Source organism: Amblyomma maculatum, chromosome 5, assembly GCF_055883805.1.
Source record: "Amblyomma maculatum isolate TAMU_Amacu chromosome 5, ASM5588380v1, whole genome shotgun sequence".
Classification (NCBI taxonomy): Eukaryota; Metazoa; Arthropoda; class Arachnida; order Ixodida; family Ixodidae; genus Amblyomma; species Amblyomma maculatum.
Genome location: NC_139348.1, coordinates 91,429,321 through 91,448,909, shown reverse-complemented (window position 1 = coordinate 91,448,909; position 19,589 = coordinate 91,429,321). Strand labels below are relative to the sequence as shown.

Genomic DNA, 19,589 nt, shown 5'->3' with positions numbered 1-19,589 from the left:
CCTACCCTTCTTTTTAGCCTATTTATCCATATCATATTAGAAGTATTTTGGTGCCTCAAAGCGGGGAGTAAAACAAGCCGGATTAGGCAATCAAATATGATAACAAAGTTACCACTGAAGGCAAAATACCATAAGGTTTATTTCTTCATTTGTAGCTTAATAAACCATGGTGAGTAAACGCACTCATACATAGTAAATGCTTGTAAATGGCGACATCCGCGCATGCGCACGCTACTAGAAAATCCTTTAGAGAGCTGCGAAATGCAGCAATTCAATAAGCGCCGAATTTAAAGCAAGCAGCAGGGCTATCTCAGTAGTCACCGCACTGATGCGGCTCCAGTGTTGATCTTAGATCTACAGCCAATGGTGCGAGGTGAAAATTGCACTTCAAGGATAAATACATTATTTCATTTCAAATCGAACTACAAACTAAGCCAGGGCTTCAATAAATCACAGGTCGTCATGACAGCAGGTGTCCCGCATTTATGTACGAAAGGTGCACCTTGTGCTAAAGAACTGGTGGCGACGCCGTGCAAGAGTGATGAAATTGCCGAAACATCCACATGACAATGTCTTCAGAAACAGGCGCTAAATTCGCATGAACAAATTACAACTTAGCACTCTCGGAAGCCTAACGGGTCTCTAGCTTTTACCAAATTTTCTCTCGTCATTAACTGCTGCCGGAGACAACGCGAAGCATTCACGGAATCATTAGATATCTGAAGCGATCGACATTGTTCCTGACGTAGGCCGGAGCCGCCTCATAAGGGTTGCAGCTGTCAAGGGGCGGGCTGTTGTCGAAGTATCGCCCGCTCTTACGCAGGGTGTTGATATATGCGATGTCTCTCTTCTCGGCGAAGTCTCCCCATCTTACTCCGTCATCCCTTTGGGCCGCCTCCAGCTTCACCTGCGTAGCCAAATAAAGCAGAATTTCAAGCAAAATTTTTAAACACGCATGAATGGCGGAATTGGCGCGAATATAATTACGTATTTGAAATCGGAATACATATTGAACAGGCCGTTTTTCATTGAAGGTAATTTACAAATTGTAAGCTTTAAATTTTTGTGGATATGGCTTAATGGGGGACCCTCATGCATCGCCTATAAGCGTGTGATCATCATCATCATCATAATCATCATCAGCCTGATTATACCCACTGCAGGACGAAGGCCTCTCCCATATTTCTCCAATTATACCGGTCCTGCGCTAGCTGCATCCACTTGACCCCTGGGAACTTCTTCTCCTTCTCTAATTCTCCCACCTAACTTTCTGCCGCTCCCTGCTACGCTTTCCCTCACTTGGAATCCAGTTTGTTACCCTAAGCGACCATCGGTTATCCTCTCTTCGCGCTCCATGTCATGTGCATACTCATTTCTTCTTCTTGATTTTCACTAGAATGTCAGTAATTTGAGTTTTTTCTCTGGCCCACTCTGCATGTTTCCTATATCTTAATGTTACCTCTACCATTTTTTGTTCCATAGCCCCCTGCGTTGTTATCAACTTAAGTAGAACCCTCTTCATTAGCGTGTGATACAATGCTGTTAATTACCTTGTCGGCGGCTAACATTATAGACACTCGATCGCGAGAATGTACGTTGCTACTTTCTTAGTTGTTGCCTATGCATATCCATTAGTATACTGTTGTGAGGTAAAAAGCAAACAGTCATAGTAGCACCTTATAAAGCTACAAATTCCTCGATTTATTGGAGCCTAGCAACGTGCCTGCATAACCTAGGAGAAGCGTGACATTCAAGGGATCCAAGGGTCCTGGGATTGATTCTTATCTCTTGCCCACTCGGCGATGTCAAGCCGTCTCGTGACGTCGCACAAAAGGCCAAACAATCAGGACCTCTCGTCATATCGCCTTTCAACTACCACCTATCTGCGGCATGCCCGTTGTTCTCTTCTCGCAGCGACGGCAACAACGCTGGTGCTGAATTTATTGTAGAAGTAATCCTTTAACAATGCCGCAAAAGGAGCTCTACAATACACCATAGAACTGGGGAAAACGATGTTTTTGGCTAACCTTAGCGCTGATTCACACATTATTGGTGGGCAATACGCCAAAACAATATTCGACACACTTCACATGAAAGAACAGCGCAAAAAGATACTAAGCAAACATGAATACACTAAAATGTAATTGAGACATAACAGCAATAAAAACTATACCAACAATCGCAGACAAATTGAAGGAAAGTTTACAGCCTTCCAAACCGTAATATGAGAAGGAAACTTCAATCATATCACTGAACACCGTATGAAGGAAGTCTGAATCATTTTATGTTCTGCTGAATTGAAATAAGAGGCAAATAAAGGAAATTTTCTTAAGCATTACATTTCAGGTAAAATTTTGGACCGAAATGGAGAATTCACTAGGGAATGTGTAACATGCCAGTTGCTATTTTGTTTTACGTCCTCTAATAAAAAACGACCCAGAGAGATTCAGGCGATGAGGTGGATCGTTGTGAAGGGCTCCGCAAATGTTGACCATTAGGACTTTTTTAGAATCTAGGAAAAGCTATTTACTGAATCCAAGAAAATGCTCATGCTGAGTAGGTATTGCATCAGACCTCCTCACAACGCACACGTTTTTAAGCTAGCTTCACTAAGACCCGTGTATCGGCGATCGAAAATGAGAGCCCTGCTCCCCACACTTTGTTTAGGACATGCCGGTGAGCAAGAAAAAAATAGAGAAAACAAGTCGCGACGGAGCCTCACCGTGTCTCGTCTCGGCTTCGCTAATTGGGAGCGTCTAATGAGAGGGCGCACCCGGAAAGTCCCATTGACGTCATCGAGAGAAAGAAGGGAGGCGGTGTCCTCCCTTCCATTATTAGCGTTCCAGGGTCTCTATAACATACGGTGATATCGTGCAGTACATACATGGGCGCCTTGCATTTCGGCTCAAATGAAAATTGGACGCTGTGGTCCGCATTTCATTCAACGTCATTGGGTTCAGCAGACAACAGCGCTAACCAGTAAGCTACGGTGGAAGAACCCAATAGAAAAAGATGCCTGTCAAATGATGGAAAAATACATGTGAACGTATATACGCGCGCGCAACGACAGGAGTGCTCCGAATGCGAATTCCGTGAACGTAGCAGCAATCAGTGTTGCCTCAAATGTGAGGATGCAACAACAATGAATTCGGCGCTAGTGGTTGTATCGAATGTAACTTCTGTGACTGGCGCCGTTAAGTGGGAAAACAGTTAACGTGCGACTTCTCGGTAACTACACGCGGGCCTTCATCAGAGCTCCTTGTTTTGAAAACGCATTACGCGCCTTTCATCTCGCGACTATGCATTTCAACGCATTTATTTGCTTTTGAGTGTGATGAATTAAATGTGATATTGATAGAAATTTTACAGAACGGAGGCCCGGTGGCGACATCTGATGCATATGCAACTGGGTCTAGAGCAGGGAAAAATTGGAGACTGTTTGCTTGGTTGCCCAAATGCGTAAGCGCGCTAGCTTTGGTGCACCGAATTAAGGTAAACTGTGAATTTGATTCATCCATGGCGATACTCGCCACGGCATAAAAATATATTTATTTTGGTGCCGACAATGACCACCCGCTACTGTGGAGCGCACCTGCAGCATTGTAAATGCGGCGACTACAGTGTCACGGGGGCGCTGTGGGGAAGTGGAGAAGTGGTAGTGTCTGGTGCGGGCTGCTCAGCGGCGGGCTTTTAGGCGTCGTTTAGGGCTGTGTTTTCTGAGTTTTGTGAAGCCAGACAAAATTTAAAAAGAACGCTGGATTCTTTTCTTCTGCATTGAAGGGGAGGCTACGGCGGTAAACCTTTTGCTAAAGCTAGCACTTTGCACGAGCTCCCAGTGCCTTGAGTTTGGAGTGAACATTGGCAAGAAGTAATTTGTTATGAACTGCATTTTGCGATGCCAAACTACGGCGGATTGAATGCTACGTTTTAAAGTTCTGTCGGCTAGTGCTTATCTGGAGCGGCGGCGCTGGGCAATCGCAAAAGCAAATATAAAATGCGATAAAACGAATATCTATTTTGCGTAATTATGAGTTCGGCATCTAGTGGACGCGTGTTTCTGAGAGATGCATGCATTTATCGAAGAAGTAGGCGGATGTAGTGATCGTTACAAGTGCTTTCGGAATGTAGGTTAGTCATTAAACGATAGTACGTCTACAGTCTGTGAAAAAATGTGGTTTGTGCTAATCTTGCGAATTCACGAAGACACATCTCTTTTTAAAGATAGTTGCAAAAATAAACTTGTTTCTTATACGGACTGATCAGGCCACAGTTCGATAAAAAAAAAATGTAAATAGCGCAGTTTAACGTTGCCGAATAGCGCACGTATGTTACGAAGGGCGTCAAAAAGTATAGTCTATAGTTTTTTACATCAGCTAACCTTGTTTGTTATGCGCTGAAATATTACTACAATCACCTTTGGCGTTTCGTCTACCAAAACGCTGCCGTCACAGCCGGGACTGTGCCCGCTTTCTCAGCTCTTCACCTTAGCGCTCTAAAGTCACTGTGATATTCCGAGGTTTCCAACTAATCACGTCATGAGATTAGTGAACAAAATGATTCGGGCTACTAACGAGAATCCGGTTTATCTGCTATGTTGATGCCTCGGTCCTCCCATTTCGAGAACCACAGTATAGCTAACTAGATGCGAGATGGTAAAGTGGCGCCGCCGTTAATTTCAGTTGGAGATCTCATCGCCTTCAGTACTTTTAACCCCCTGTACATTGTGGGGATGCAGGACATGGTCACACCGGAGGCAGAAGATATGCCGGCAGACTTTACAAAAAAAAATATGCAGATTCATGTTACGCACTACTTTCGAATACCTGGTAGTCAATTTTGTGACAAATGCTGGCCGCTAAGATTTGCTTGAAACGACACATACCAATCCAAGTTTCCAGCCGTCTATAATATCTCCGCGCGCACACTGTGGCCTGTGATTGTAATGATTAACCGCTCATCATTATTGGTATCGACGTGAAAGCCCTTCTTGAAGGCAGTAACGAGAGGGCCATTTCCACAGATTGTCGAGTGGTGTAGCTGAACGTTCGAAGTACTAGCATATAACGTATACAATTGTACTCCTGGTTTTCACCAGGACAGGCTGAAAGCGCGATTTCGATCGGAGCTGGCATGACAATATTCCTGGTGCAGCAGATTGTAGGAATGCCTCAGAAATTTCGGTGCGCATTAAAGATCCCAGGTGGCCAAAGTTATTCATGTTCGCTATAAGACCGGCCTTATCTTCACAGAGCGTTGACGCGCATAGCAATGTTTGAGCAATGTTTGAATGCACACGCAGCAGCAACTATGGAAGCGTGAGCATTTAGGCTGGCGGTATGTCTTAAAATGGGCTATAAGTAACTATTCTGGCTATAAGTAACTATTCTCTTAGAAGTTGTGCGGGAAAAATAGGCCTTGGGGATATACGTTTCTGTGTCCAACTCGGGAGGAGCTCAGGACCGCGCTCCCGTTGCTGCTGCGCCCATTCATGCAGCACCGGCAAGTACATCACAAAGTACATAATATGACTGGACTCCGACAACTGTTTCAAACATTTTCCAGTATGCAGTACTCTATAATGATCCTTTAAACGTCGCTGCATCAAAACATCCAGCAACATCCGTAATAAGATCGCCGCATCATGGCGACTTCCCACGCCCCCGTCTCGTGGCGCCAACGTTCGACTTTAAAACAAGCATGATGAAAGACTAGCAAGATCTGGTCGTGCCTCCAGGTGCAGTGCAGACACCTAGACATATCCTGAAATCGAAGACGAGGTACACGGCTGGGGAGTCTCCACAACCTTTGTTCTGTTATGCGCGAACCGCGCGCTTCTACAGTGCATGGTATGGCTGCTTCCCTCCGTTCTTGAAGGTTGTTCAAAGAAGAGCAGACAGATAAGGAAACATTTGCGAATGAATGTAGAGTGCGCCGCCGAAAAACAGCGGAACGATGTACATTAAGAGCTTATGCATCACAGCAAATGAAAAGAAAGCTTTACTTGCGTTAAATCTCTCGGGAAAAGATTTCCAAATCTGATACGCTTTCTTAGCTTTTTAAACATTTTGGCGGCTATAAAAGCAAAAACGTACCTCAAAACAAACTTGAAGTAGCGTGTTTTACGAAATTTACGCTTAAGCCAATATCTGTTAAGTCGAAACACTCGAATAATTTTGCAAGAAAGAAGCAAGTGGCCCTTACGCCGGCAATTAGATTATTGAATTCAGTGTTTTTCTGCTTTGGGGACATTAGCTTAGTGTGTATCGTTGTAACAAAAAAAATTATTTAAGTTTAGTCGACCTGTCTGTGCTCGTAATTTTCGTCCCTTTATAGAAGATAGAACACAGCAGGAATGACACTTAAAGCAAAAACAGAGACTAAAGTCTTGTACTTATTTTCAGGAGAAATGACTCATCTCTAAAGTAAAAAAAAACAAAAACATTATACATGCTTTTGTAGCTTGTCATAAGCCAAAAAGGCTTGTAGACAGGAACCTTACCCAAGGCAGCTCATGCCATGAAAGATGCCGTATTGAACGGCTCATTATAATTTTGACCGCTTGGACTTCCTTAACGTGGACTGAAATCATGCTTTACACGTCCCTTCCCCTACCTTTGCCGATATCGGACGCATATCTCACAGCTCAATGTAGTGCTGTGCCCTGACAATAGGTGAACGCGGAGAGGGTCAAAATGCAATGAAGTAGGGCTGATGGGGATCCTCAGTCTAGTAGCGAGCTTTCTGACAACAGGACTTTCCTTCGTCTGATGCAAGCCCTTTTGACAAGACGTTGGCTAGCATACTGAGGCTTCCTTTATCCCCCTTTTAGTTTGCGTTATTTTATTAGTCGTACTTCACATTGAGTAAGGTATTCACTTGTAAACGCTGTATCAATGAAGTGCAGGTTGTGTACCCTAGCCAAAATAAATGTTTTTAAGGGATGCTTGGAAGCGCCAAAATATAACGGAAGGTAATCGTTTCTTTTAAACAATAGCTGCAGGTGCGGTTGTTAAGTTACTTTAACTTCTTTGCTTACCTGATTTTTATTGTGTGTTTCAAATATGTTCGACTAAAATAGTGACGGGGGTGCTCTTTCTGAAGCGGAAGACGTAAATAGAATTTTTTTACAAGGGCGGCTGAAGTTTTCCACGCAATGAAAGAGCCTGCTAGCTTTATGTAGTGGTAGGAAAAGGAGACAGACGCATAACTGTCACAACATCCGCGAGACGGAGCATGAGCTATGAGCGTGACAAAGCGGATGTCACTTGTGCACTCTTGTAGTGCGGTCATAACCAAACCGCTGACACCGAGAAAAGGTTACATCCCGCTTATATTTCGTGCTCAACTGTCAGAAAGTTATTAGATGAATAAAAAAGGCGGAGCATAGTAAACATTTCCAACACTGGTAGAGAAAATGACCAACGTTTTGTGATAAATGTTCAAAATTATTCTCAGCGAAACCCTTTTAAGTTGTTCAATATCTCAAAACTTTAGTCCTCTTAAGAAACAATATGATCCTAATATTTTAATGCGCACAGAGTGATTGGAAATAGACTCTGCCAAGCGGTTTGTTAATGGCTTGCTATGAATTGTTTCGCGTGTCCTTATGAAAATAACAGTCTTCTATTCTCTCTCGTAATTGTGATTAACATGAATATTCTTTTCAATAATTAATATTTGTAGCGCACTCACTTATAACGGTAGAGTTAAAGGGAACAAAACTCACTTTTTGGCTGGTCACCTTTGTTCTAGACTGATCGGTGAGCCTTTTTTAGAATTAGTGTTTTCATAAATGTCTTATTTCTTATTATAAGATGAGAAATATGCTCATTACCTGGTAAGATAAATTTCTAACGCGTTAGCGGTAATCACCCCTTTAACAGAATACACCTTGCGTCGTAGTGACTGAAGACTAAGTAGCGGTTTAGCTGTCCTAAGCTCATTAATACATGAAGAAGCAATGTTTAGCCCTCGTTATGTTCTGTTTCGTTTGACATTGCTTCGCTTCGTCCTGCTGGTTTAGGCTAGTTACTTAAATGTCGATTGCGAGTTTTATTGTAGTAAAATTCTCGAATTAAGGTTCTTAGAGCAATTTTGTCTGAAGAGGTGAAGGCGGTGAAGACGACATCGGAACTAATGTGGAGAAAGCTGGAAGCTTAGCATCTGAAAGAAATGGCTGCCGAGGTAACGCATTGGAAAAGAGCAGCGAAGAGTGATGCTGAGCTCTTTGCCTCAGACTGCGTTAGAAGCCCATAAACATAGATTATTTTAAAACGAAACCTGCATTAGCCTCGTCAAGCCAAGGTCATTCATGACCTTGGCTTGACCTTGGCTTGACGGCGCCGGAAATTAGATCTTAGGTGAGGCGCGAGGAGCCGGCGCCATGCTTCTCACATGTGGCGCGCGGAGACAGCAGCGCTCGCTTCTTCCGCTGCTAGCTTCTTCTACTTCGCACACCTCCTGCTTCTTCTTCTTCTACTTCACACACCTGGCAAACTTTATTCGTACATCGACATATCTCTACAAATACCACAATATGACACAATGCCACATAGCCTTCTAATCCCCTACCAACCCTTTCCCTACACCAGTGCCCATCTGACTCGTCTCCTGAGATGTCCACCCTCAAAATGCCCTCGACACCATCGTTTTGTCTTCAGCAGTATATGTTGCCCTTGAGGTTCGCAGAAAAGGAGAGTCGCAAGAAGAGAGACCGAGCTTGTGCTCAGTAATCCGGTCATCTATACAATTCTAATGTGGCTTATCCATACTACACAATCAAGCATAGTAAAGCTTTTGCTTGTATAACCGGAATAAGCCATGCTAAGCCGCAGTCATTTTCGTCGACACATCGCCCGAATCAGGCTTCACAGGCAAGCCAGTGGGAATGGGGATTGTGTGTAGCAGTTGATTCTGGATTGAACCGACGTGCCTGCCGCCGGTAGGTAGTACATGACAAGTGACATTGTCAAGCGCTGATTGGTCGCCAAGTTGGGTGAGGTCACAAAATCCCGTGGAGTGATAGGACATGCCATCTCAACTGAGATTGCCGGGTGAGATGGGAATTGAAATTTCCACCATACTTGAATCCCGGGCGACAGCTAGTTTACGCAGGTACGTTCCTACGACTTGGCTGGAGAGGGGCCTTGTACCTATGTCAAGACGTGATAGCTTACAAGATTATGCTAATGAGTATGTGGGAGACAATCGGAACACATATTAAAGCTCAGAAATTAAGAAACCAGCTCACTCTATGAAGTCAAACGAGATTTCACAAAGGGGGATAACAAGTAAGAGTCATCAACGTCGTCGGGAATCTAGGCATCGTGGAAATATTTCTGGCCATAGATTAATGTAGTATGTTTATAGGTAATTATTAACTCGCAACATATTTTATTCCAGTTCTCGCACGGAGATCTGTAAAATCTGTAACTGCTTCAACAAGGTTGACGACTGGGCAAGTTGGTAAGGGTTCATGTTTAACGAGCTAAAAGACGAGACACAGGGAAGAAGAGCACAGGACCAGCCTTGTCCTGTCCTCTTCTTCCCTATGTCCCATCCTTTGGCTGGCTAAAAATTGAAATTGCTGTTTTATATCTGCAACAGCTGTAGCAGATGTTCGTGGTCATACAGTTGTCACAGGTTCAACCAACTAGAAGTAATATTTGAAAGCAGATAGCCTTTAACTCCGGCGAATCCCGGGCTGCACATAACTCGTTTACAGATAAATGTTTTACAGATATCATTTTCATAGCTACATAATGCCCGAGGTATCCGTGTACGCGTGCTCAATGCGAACCAAATTTTAACCAACTAAGGCAACAGCGAAACGAAATATCCGCAGTTGCTTTTATTCCCTGTTTATTGATAAACGTGGAGTGAGGTTTGTGGAGTCAAAGTGCATTGCTGTGAGGCGGGGTCTCATTTTGTCTTGAAGCTGTCAATGCGAATGTACTAACGCAATAGCGAAATGAGGCCATTTCCCCCAGAATGCGCGCATTATGAGTATGTACTCACCTATGGCGCTGAAACATGGAGGGTAAGATAAGTTCTCTACTTAAGCTGAGGACATCGCAGAGAGCTTTGGAACGGAAAATGGCAGGTGTTACGTTAAGAGACAGGAAGCGGGGAGAGTGGGTCAGAGAAATAACTAGAATTAGTGACATTATAGTGGAAGTCATGAAAAAATAGGTATGCGCAGGGCCTGTAGCACGACGAGAGGATAATCGATTGTCTTGAAGGGTAAGAAATGTTTCTCCAAGGGAAGAAAATGTAGCAGGGAGAGGCACAGAGTTAGGTGGGTGGATGAGGTTAAGTTCGCAGGGGTCAAGTGAATACAGCTAGCACAGGACTAGATTAGTTTTAGTAATACAGGGAAAGTTTTCGCTCTTTAGGAGGTCTAATTAGGCTTGTGATGATGATGATGATGATTATGAGTTATGAGGGAAATAATCTCTGGAAGCTATTCGGTAGGATGTAGTTGGCAGTTGAGATGACTGCGCACTGATTGGGCGGTGGGTTTTGGAGCATCACTAAACTGCTTCACATGCGAAAGTAGCAAGTCACTAGCCAACTATGCTTTCTCGTTTGACATTGATTCTGCAGGGTCGGTAGTACCCTTTCGTAAAAGTGTAGCTTCATACCTATATCAAGTGGTTGTGCACATAATAGAGTAGTGTTACGCTATTATGCGTTAGCATATGCTCGAAAATGAATAGTGCGTAAGCCAGAATCTAGTCATATATATGCGAACGGTGATTCTCAAGGGTAGCCGCAGACGAAAGCTGTGAACGCTGTCCCCTGATCACATAAATATAGAGATTGTGCCTCACCCAAACTCACATTTCGGTGAGGCAGAGTCTCAACGTTCACACCGAAAAACTAACTCACACCTTAAAGGTTTTAGGTGGGAATTGTGTTAGCACTGCGACATCTGACAACGTGCAGGTAATAAAGAAAAAGCTGTAGTGGATAAGTGGCTGTGGAGAATGGCTGTTCTCTCAACGCCACGGGTTCGATTACGATGCGGCGGCTACCTTTCACGAAGGAAAAGCATAAGATCGGCCTTGTACATTGCTATGGATGGCACAATGATCGAATGCCCTCCGCTACGGTGTCCCTGATACCCAACGGGGCGCTTCGGTTACATGAAATCCGATGCACAATAAACTGAGATAATACTCGTAAATATCTCTTTTAAATACCTCAGGAGGCTCTCTGGTGCGAACATTTGAGCGGCATTTTTAACGTAGCAAATTTCACAGATTAATGCAAGGAATAGAACGATAATACGAAATATAAAAACTGTTTTTGTTCTGCTCATCACCAAGACACATCTTCTGAAGAGCAACCCTAGGAGCACTGTTCGCAAGTTTTTGTTTCGCATAATTAATTAATTAATTAAGCGTAAGAAAATTTTGAAGCTCAATGTATTTTAATTGCAAACCATGAAAATATAAACTTCGTGCATTTTTCAGTCCTCTACAGACTTAATACAAGAAAATGTAGGCTCGGTAGCTGTGCAAAAGCGCAGACTACTAATCCGTTTGTCTTCATAATGCAGGCGCTTACAGTCACCGTTCACCTGCTGCTTGTTACCCTGCTGCATGCTTCACCTGGTTCCCCGCTCCACGTGGCCACTCGCCACCATGAAAATGCAGCTTTCCCGCCTGCTACGTCACCGGTCCCAGACCTGCATGCGCCGCCGCCGCCGGATTACCTCATCCTGGATCCATGGCCATCCCCAGCGAGACAACCATCATCGACTGAAGCATCTATAAATGTGTCGCATCTGTCGCCGCCGCTCTGTGGGCTCGGTAGCTGTGCAAAAGCGCAGACTACTAATCCGTTTGTCTTCATAATGCAGGCGCTTACAGTCACCGTTCACCTGCTGCTTGTTACCCTGCTGCATGCTTCACCTGGTTCCCCGCTCCACGTGGCCACTCGCCACCATGAAAATGCAGCTTTCCTGCCAGCTACGTCACCGGTCCCAGACCTGCATGCGCCGCCGCCGCCGGATTACCTCATCCTGGATCCATGGCCATCCCCAGCGAGACAACCATCATCGACTGAAGCATCTATAAATGTGTCGCATCTGTCGCCGCCGCTCTGTGGGCTCGGTAGCTGTGCAAAAGCGCCGACTACTAATCCGTTTGTCTTCATAATGCAGGCGCTTACAGTCACCGTTCACCTGCTGCTTGTTACCCTGCTGCATGCTTCACCTGGTTCCCCGCTCCACGTGGCCACTCGCCACCATGAAAATGCAGCTTTCCTGCCAGCTACGTCACCGGTCCCAGACCTGCATGCGCCGCCGCCGCCGGATTACCTCATCCTGGATCCATGGCCATCCCCAGCGAGACAACCATCATCGACTGAAGCATCTATAAATGTGTCGCATCTGTCGCCGCCGCTCTGTGGGCTCGGTAGCTGTGCAAAAGCGCCGACTACTAATCCGTTTGTCTTCATAATGCAGGCGCTTACAGTCACCGTTCACCTGCTGCTTGTTACCCTGCTGCATGCTTCACCTGGTTCCCCGCTCCACGTGGCCACTCGCCACCATGAAAATGCAGCTTTCCCGCCTGCTACGTCACCGGTCCCAGACCTGCATGCGCCGCCGCCGCCGGATTACCTCATCCTGGATCCATGGCCATCCCCAGCGAGACAACCATCATCGACTGAAGCATCTATAAATGTGTCGCATCTGTCGCCGCCGCTCTGTGGGCTCGGTAGCTGTGCAAAAGCGCAGACTACTAATCCGTTTGTCTTCATAATGCAGGCGCTTACAGTCACCGTTCACCTGCTGCTTGTTACCCTGCTGCATGCTTCACCTGGTTCCCCGCTCCACGTGGCCACTCGCCACCATGAAAATGCAGCTTTCCTGCCAGCTACGTCACCGGTCCCAGACCTGCATGCGCCGCCGCCGCCGGATTACCTCATCCTGGATCCATGGCCATCCCCAGCGAGACAACCATCATCGACTGAAGCATCTATAAATGTGTCGCATCTGTCGCCGCCGCTCTGTGGGCTCGGTAGCTGTGCAAAAGCGCCGACTACTAATCCGTTTGTCTTCATAATGCAGGCGCTTACAGTCACCGTTCACCTGCTGCTTGTTACCCTGCTGCATGCTTCACCTGGTTCCCCGCTCCACGTGGCCACTCGCCACCATGAAAATGCAGCTTTCCTGCCAGCTACGTCACCGGTCCCAGACCTGCATGCGCCGCCGCCGCCGGATTACCTCATCCTGGATCCATGGCCATCCCCAGCGAGACAAACATCATCGACTGAAGCATCTATAAATGTGTCGCATCTGTCGCCGCCGCTCTGTGGGCTCGGTAGCTGTGCAAAAGCGCCGACTACTAATCCGTTTGTCTTCATAATGCAGGCGCTTACAGTCACCGTTCACCTGCTGCTTGTTACCCTGCTGCATGCTTCACCTGGTTCCCCGCTCCACGTGGCCACTCGCCACCATGAAAATGCAGCTTTCCTGCCAGCTACGTCACCGGTCCCAGACCTGCATGCGCCGCCGCCGCCGGATTACCTCATCCTGGATCCATGGCCATCCCCAGCGAGACAACCATCATCGACTGAAGCATCTATAAATGTGTCGCATCTGTCGCCGCCGCTCTGTGGGCTCGGTAGCTGTGCAAAAGCGCAGACTACTAATCCGTTTGTCTTCATAATGCAGGCGCTTACAGTCACCGTTCACCTGCTGCTTGTTACCCTGCTGCATGCTTCACCTGGTTCCCCGCTCCACGTGGCCACTCGCCACCATGAAAATGCAGCTTTCCCGCCTGCTACGTCACCGGTCCCAGACCTGCATGCGCCGCCGCCGCCGGATTACCTCATCCTGGATCCATGGCCATCCCCAGCGAGACAACCATCATCGACTGAAGCATCTATAAATGTGTCGCATCTGTCGCCGCCGCTCTGTGGGCTCGGTAGCTGTGCAAAAGCGCCGACTACTAATCCGTTTGTCTTCATAATGCAGGTTGGTAACAAGTTCTCTCTTTTCGCTAAAAAAAATAGTAATTACTTCCTAATGCAGCTGCCGAGCCTGCAGTGCTGCGCTGGTGTTGTTGTTGATTGTTCACGTGCCATTCGTTTACTACTACTTTTGTCGGGAGATGTGGAGACCAACCCTGGGCCCGAGAATTCTGAGACTATACTATTCGAACTGCAGAAATTGACAACTGGACAAGCAACGCTAATTTCCGACTTGCAGGACATCAAAGCACAGCTCAAAACAACTGACATAACCTTAGCCGATTTAAACAAACGCATGATTACCCTCGAATCGCACTACGCCACTCTTTCTGCCCTTAACTCTGAAATAGACAGCCTGAAAACATTAACAACTGAACTGAGCCAGCAGATCATCAAACTAGAAGAACGCGTTGATGACGCAGAAAATCGTTCCCGGCGCAACAGTCTGATATTTTATAATATCCCTGACACTAATGCGTCCGAAAACTATCAGGACTCAGAACAAACAATCATTCACCACTGCTCCACGACTCTAGATTATGAAATTGACCCGAATCAAATCGAGCGCGCTCACCGCCTCGGCCATTATTCCACAGATCGCATAAGGCCAATCATTGTAAAGTTCTCATCATCCAAAACCAAAGAAACCATCCTCTCTTATGGCAAAAAGCTTAAAGGCACAAATTATAGCATTGGTGAGGGCTTTTCCCCTGCGGTCCGTAACGTTCGAAAACAGCTAGTTACCTACGCACGAACAATAACAGATAAATTCGCCTTGCGTTTTAAAACCCTGCACATTGGTCCTAAGCGTTACACTTACGACGAAGCTTCACAAACCATAAAAGAGATTAAATAGCAGTCATTCCGTCAACATTCGGCAAACAGTCCTAAACATGCACCGCAACCTACTCTTTCTTTATCAGCGATTTTCACGAATATCCGCAGTTTTATTTCAAAGCACGACATCGTTTCTAATCTGGTCTTATCATCATCCAGCAACTTACTAATCTTGACAGAAACGTGGCTGCACTCTGACATCTCTGACAGGGAGGTCCTAACTGACTTGCCAAATTTTCGTCTTTTCCGCAAAGACCGTAAAGACAAGAGGGGAGGGGGAGTACTCATTGCAACTAGGCAGGAGCTATCATGCACATACATTAACTTGTCATCGGATATCGAAATATTGTGGATCTTACTTCACTCTTTACCACACTCAGTTCTCATTGGCGTTTGCTACAACCCCCCTAATAACAGTTCAGATTTCCCTCGTAAATTTATCAATGCATTGAATGAAATCAGAATCAAGCACCCTAATGCCACCATTCTACTCTTTGGCGATTTCAATTTTCCTACCATCAATTGGGAGACTCTAACAGCTATGGGTAACAGCGATGCTAACGAATTTCTGGATATTTGCCTTAATTTCAACCTCGTACAAATAATATCCGAACCAACTCGTGTAACCCATGACTGCGCTAATACCCTCGATCTCATATTGACGGACCGTCCTGATTATGTTAAATCTGTCACATATCATCCAGGTATCAGTGATCACAAAATAATACATGCATGTTTCACCATTAAACCCCTTTCTCGCATAATCAATAAGCAAACAATTAAACTATATGATAAGGGAAACTATACTGCCATTAACAACGGTCTTCGCGCGTTCCAACTTTTTTTTTGAGTCAAACTATAACCAAAGAATAGTCCATGACAACTGGTCACTATTCAAAAGGAAAATTGAAGAATTGGTTGAAAAATTTATTCCTAAAATGACCGTACGAAACAGCCAACAAAACCCATGGTTCACCAACACATTAAAACGTTTGGAAAACAAAAAGAAACGCCTTTACCGCTCAGCTAAAAACCAACACACTGACAACTCATGGAATAAGTATTACGAGGCCGAGAAAGTATACCTAAAGAAAATTCGTGAAGCCAAACGCACCTTTTTTCATTCCGATTTACCTAAAATGCTGACCACTAACCCCCGGAAGTTTTGGCAACTCATTAATCCACAACATGCGCGTACCATTTCAATCGCTGATGAGTCAGGTGAAACAATCTCTGATACAGACTGCGCCAACATATTTAATGAAGCGTTTTCATCCGTATTTACTAACGAATGTGATCCACCTCTTCCTGTACAACAGACATTTATTCACCACCCTATGCCTCCCCTAATATTCTTTCCTGCAGGAATCTTTTCATTGATAGAAAACATGAAGCTGTCATCTTCTGCCGGTATCGACAATATCAACACTAAAATACTGAAAAACACCAAAGACACATGTGCGTCTTTATTGTCATTGTTGTTCACGCAGTCACTACTCACAGGCCAACTACCCAACGATTGGAAACGTGGGAAGGTCGTTCCAGTCTTTAAATCAGGTAACAAGAACTCGCCATTAAATTACCGCCCCATTTCTCTAACCAGCGTACCCTGCAAAATCATGGAGCATGTTATCTATACCCATATCATGGCCTTCCTTGATTCTAACAACTTTTTTCACCCCGCGCAGCATGGGTTTCGTAGGGGCTACTCTTGTGAAACCAAACTGGCTATTTTCGTGCATGACCTGCACATTAACCTGGATTCTAATCAACAGTCCGACGTCATATTTTTAGATTTTGCTAAAGCCTTCGATAAAGTACCCCACAAACGCTTAATGATAAAACTTTCCCTATTAAATCTGCACCCCAACATTTTAAAATGGATTGAAGAGTTTCTAACTAATCGCTCTCAGTTTGTTACTATTAACAATAAGTTCTCTAACTTCCTTCCGGTGACCTCAGGTGTTCCCCAGGGATCAGTACTTGGCCCCCTATTTTTTCTTATATACATTAATGACCTACCAACACATGTAACCTCTAACATACGCATGTTTGCTGATGACTGTGTAGTTTATCGTACCATCACTGGTCCCACTGATCAATCAACACTACAAAATGACCTTAATGCTGTACATAACTGGTGTGACCACTGGCTAATGGAACTTAACCCACATAAATGTAAACTTTTATCCTTCCACCGTCGTCGTAATCCTCTTATTTTTTCCTACGTAATCTCTGGAGTGCCCGTACAACCTGTTCAGCCATATAAATATTTAGGCGTAACACTTTCTAGTGATCTTTCTTGGAATTTGCATGTAACTAACACAATATCATCGGCCAATAAAACATTAGGATTCTTAAAACGTAATCTACATTGCGCGCCTCAACATGTTAAACTCTTAGCCTATAATTCACTCGTCAGGTCTAAACTGGAATTCGCGTCACCCATTTGGAACCCCCATCAAGCTTACCTCATTAATTCTCTCGAGTCCGTTCAAAATCGCGCTGCCAGGTTCATCCATGCCCTGTATTCTTATGATGTTAGTGTCTCTGCCCTAAAAACAGCCTCAGGTTTATCATCACTATCTCTCCGTCGTCGCACTTCAAGCCTTTCTTTATTCCATAAAATATTCAACAGTCCCATGCGGGCAGCTCCTTATATTCTTCCCCCAGCACGCATATCACCCCGCACCAGTCATCGCCTGCACGTCGCCCGTCCATTGTCACGCACCGTTACCTTTTCGAATTCCTTTTTTCCCCGCGCAGCTGCAGACTGGAACGGCCTTCCAGGTGACATCGCTGTTATCACCTGCTCATCCAAGTTTCTTGAAAATGTCAAAAAATATGTACAATAACTATGTTTTTATAATGTTTCCCACCCCTTATGTAACACCCCTTCCTGGGGCCTTTAAGGAAATAAAATGAAATGAAATGAAATGACACGATTTTCTAACCTTCCTTCAGAGCCGCGTTATAACATTCTAAAATTTACCGGCATTGCACTCGCCCATCAAGAATTTACGTTATATTTTGTAATGCCGTAGCTACAGTTAAAAAAATGACAAAATATTAGTGAACTGAGGCCTTAGAATTTTCACTGAAAATATGGCCCAGAAACAGCGGTCATCACCTGTATACCGTGAGCATCGAAGCACCAGGAGCAGTGCCAGCCTGCGTAAAACGGTGGCGTTCCTTCGATCGTCCATCGCTGCTGCAGTGTCCCAGTATTTGAAAGCCTGCTGGTAGCGTATGCTTCCGCTCTGCGCAGGCGCAGAGGATCGTTGCCATACACGTGGCGTAGGAAGGCCACCGTGCAAGCGCCTCCGACAACGACGGGTTGTTTGTTTTCCCAGAAGAATCCGTACAGGAACCAGCGCAGGCTCACAGACACTGGCTCACCGTAGCCGTCATGGTGCTTCAGGAAGAGCAGCACGTCACGGTTGGGTATCTCGTCGGCATCGGCTATCATGAAGAGATCGTCATCTCGCAGCAAATGCTTCAATTTGTTTTGACCTTTGTGCCAAATGGACGTACGAAAGTAGTTCTCGGGTGCCCATGGACTGCCATCACCATAATTGTACACGCCCACAGTGATCGGCAAGATCTTTTGCGCGTGTTCGCGCAGAAACCCGGTTTTCAGCTTTGAACGCAGGTGTAAAGGCTTGGCCGTTCCGAAGAAGGTGTAGTTGGACTCACAGATTACATAGTAGTCGACAGCATCGCCAAGTTCTTTTACCCGAATTTCCAGCAAGTCCAGTTCGTGGTTGAACACGAAGCCGTTGATGATGGCACGCGGTCTGGAACGGCGTTTGATTAACCCACGGGAGTACCACTGCTGAAAGCGTTTGGTAAACCACACAACGTCGGGAACGGCACATTCCGCGCCATTCCAACCCTTGCGACAGACGCAAGCCTTCTTGAAAAGCCCGGGCTCCGTACCTTCAAGGAAGCAGTTGGGCAAGCTCAGGCGGGCCGTACTGTCTCTTCGCAAAGGGTGTCCGGCCCGCGGACTTGAAGATAAGCGGTGTTTTCTAGAAGTGCCGTTACTCGCACGAATCGCGGACTGATGTCGAAGCATCTTTTCACTCAAGCTACCATCTGAAACGCCTTTTTGGTGGACGTTACTGGTTCTCCATGTAAAGTTCATGCTATACGAGCACCATAAAACTGCGCACGAAATGATGCCTGTTGTACACAAGAGGAACAGCAACTTGATTAGTTTTGCCGACATGACCCCGCAAGCGGATCTGGGATCGTGTACGGCAGATTTCACTTTCCGTTTTTAGCCGCTGCTTGATGGTAGTACGCACCCAGTGCGCGCAGAAGCTACAGCTTTTCACCAGCGCCCAACAGCTGTTTTGAATGGCTGGCTCATGTGTGAGTGCAAAAAAATATATATTTATGGCTACGTGGGGCGAAGGTTATAGGCAAGCGCAGTAAAATGTGTTGCTGAAAGTGCGCTGTGTATTGCTGGGATCCTAGTGTAAAGAAATGGTTTCAAATGCTTTCTATCTATTTAGCCCTACCATGGAAAGGTACACGCGTAGTCTGAGTGAATTTTCACAATTTCGGGAAAATGACAGCCTTCTGTATGCATACCGAGGCGGCACGGTCCGAAAGTGTAGATCACCGGACAATTTGGCGGGAAAAGAGACTAGGAATGACAAAAGACTGCCCTGTTCAGATTTTGAGAACTGTTTTTCGAGCCCTCAATAAACGAATTCCGTTATGATTTAGTTGAGTTGGCAAAAGATGAAACATGTGTATGT

The 19,589-nt window shown here is 45.4% G+C and overlaps 1 protein-coding gene across 1 annotated transcript; it reads right to left on the bottom strand.

Annotated features, from left to right (window-relative positions):
• Positions 1-591: 591 nt before the first annotated feature.
• Positions 592-18,967, bottom strand: LOC146188679 (beta-1,4-mannosyl-glycoprotein 4-beta-N-acetylglucosaminyltransferase-like). The gene is made up of 2 exons (XM_084603884.1): positions 17,951-18,967; positions 592-907 (listed from the first exon to the last, which is right to left on the bottom strand). The coding sequence occupies exons 1-2, from the start codon at positions 18,965-18,967 to the stop codon at positions 701-703; spliced, it is 1,224 nt and encodes a 407-aa protein (XP_084460010.1). The 3' UTR covers positions 592-700.
• Positions 18,968-19,589: the final 622 nt, after the last annotated feature.

What these genes read in the sequence shown, in the direction of transcription:
- LOC146188679 (XM_084603884.1), bottom strand. Translation starts at nt 18,967, where the DNA reads ATGAACTTTACATGGAGAACCAGTAACGTCCACCAAAAAGGCGTTTCA. An exon ending in TCGATGCTCACGGTATACAG is followed by an intron (nt 908 to 17,950) that starts GTGATGACCGCT and finishes TTGGCTACGCAG; the next exon opens with GTGAAGCTGGAGGCGGCCCA.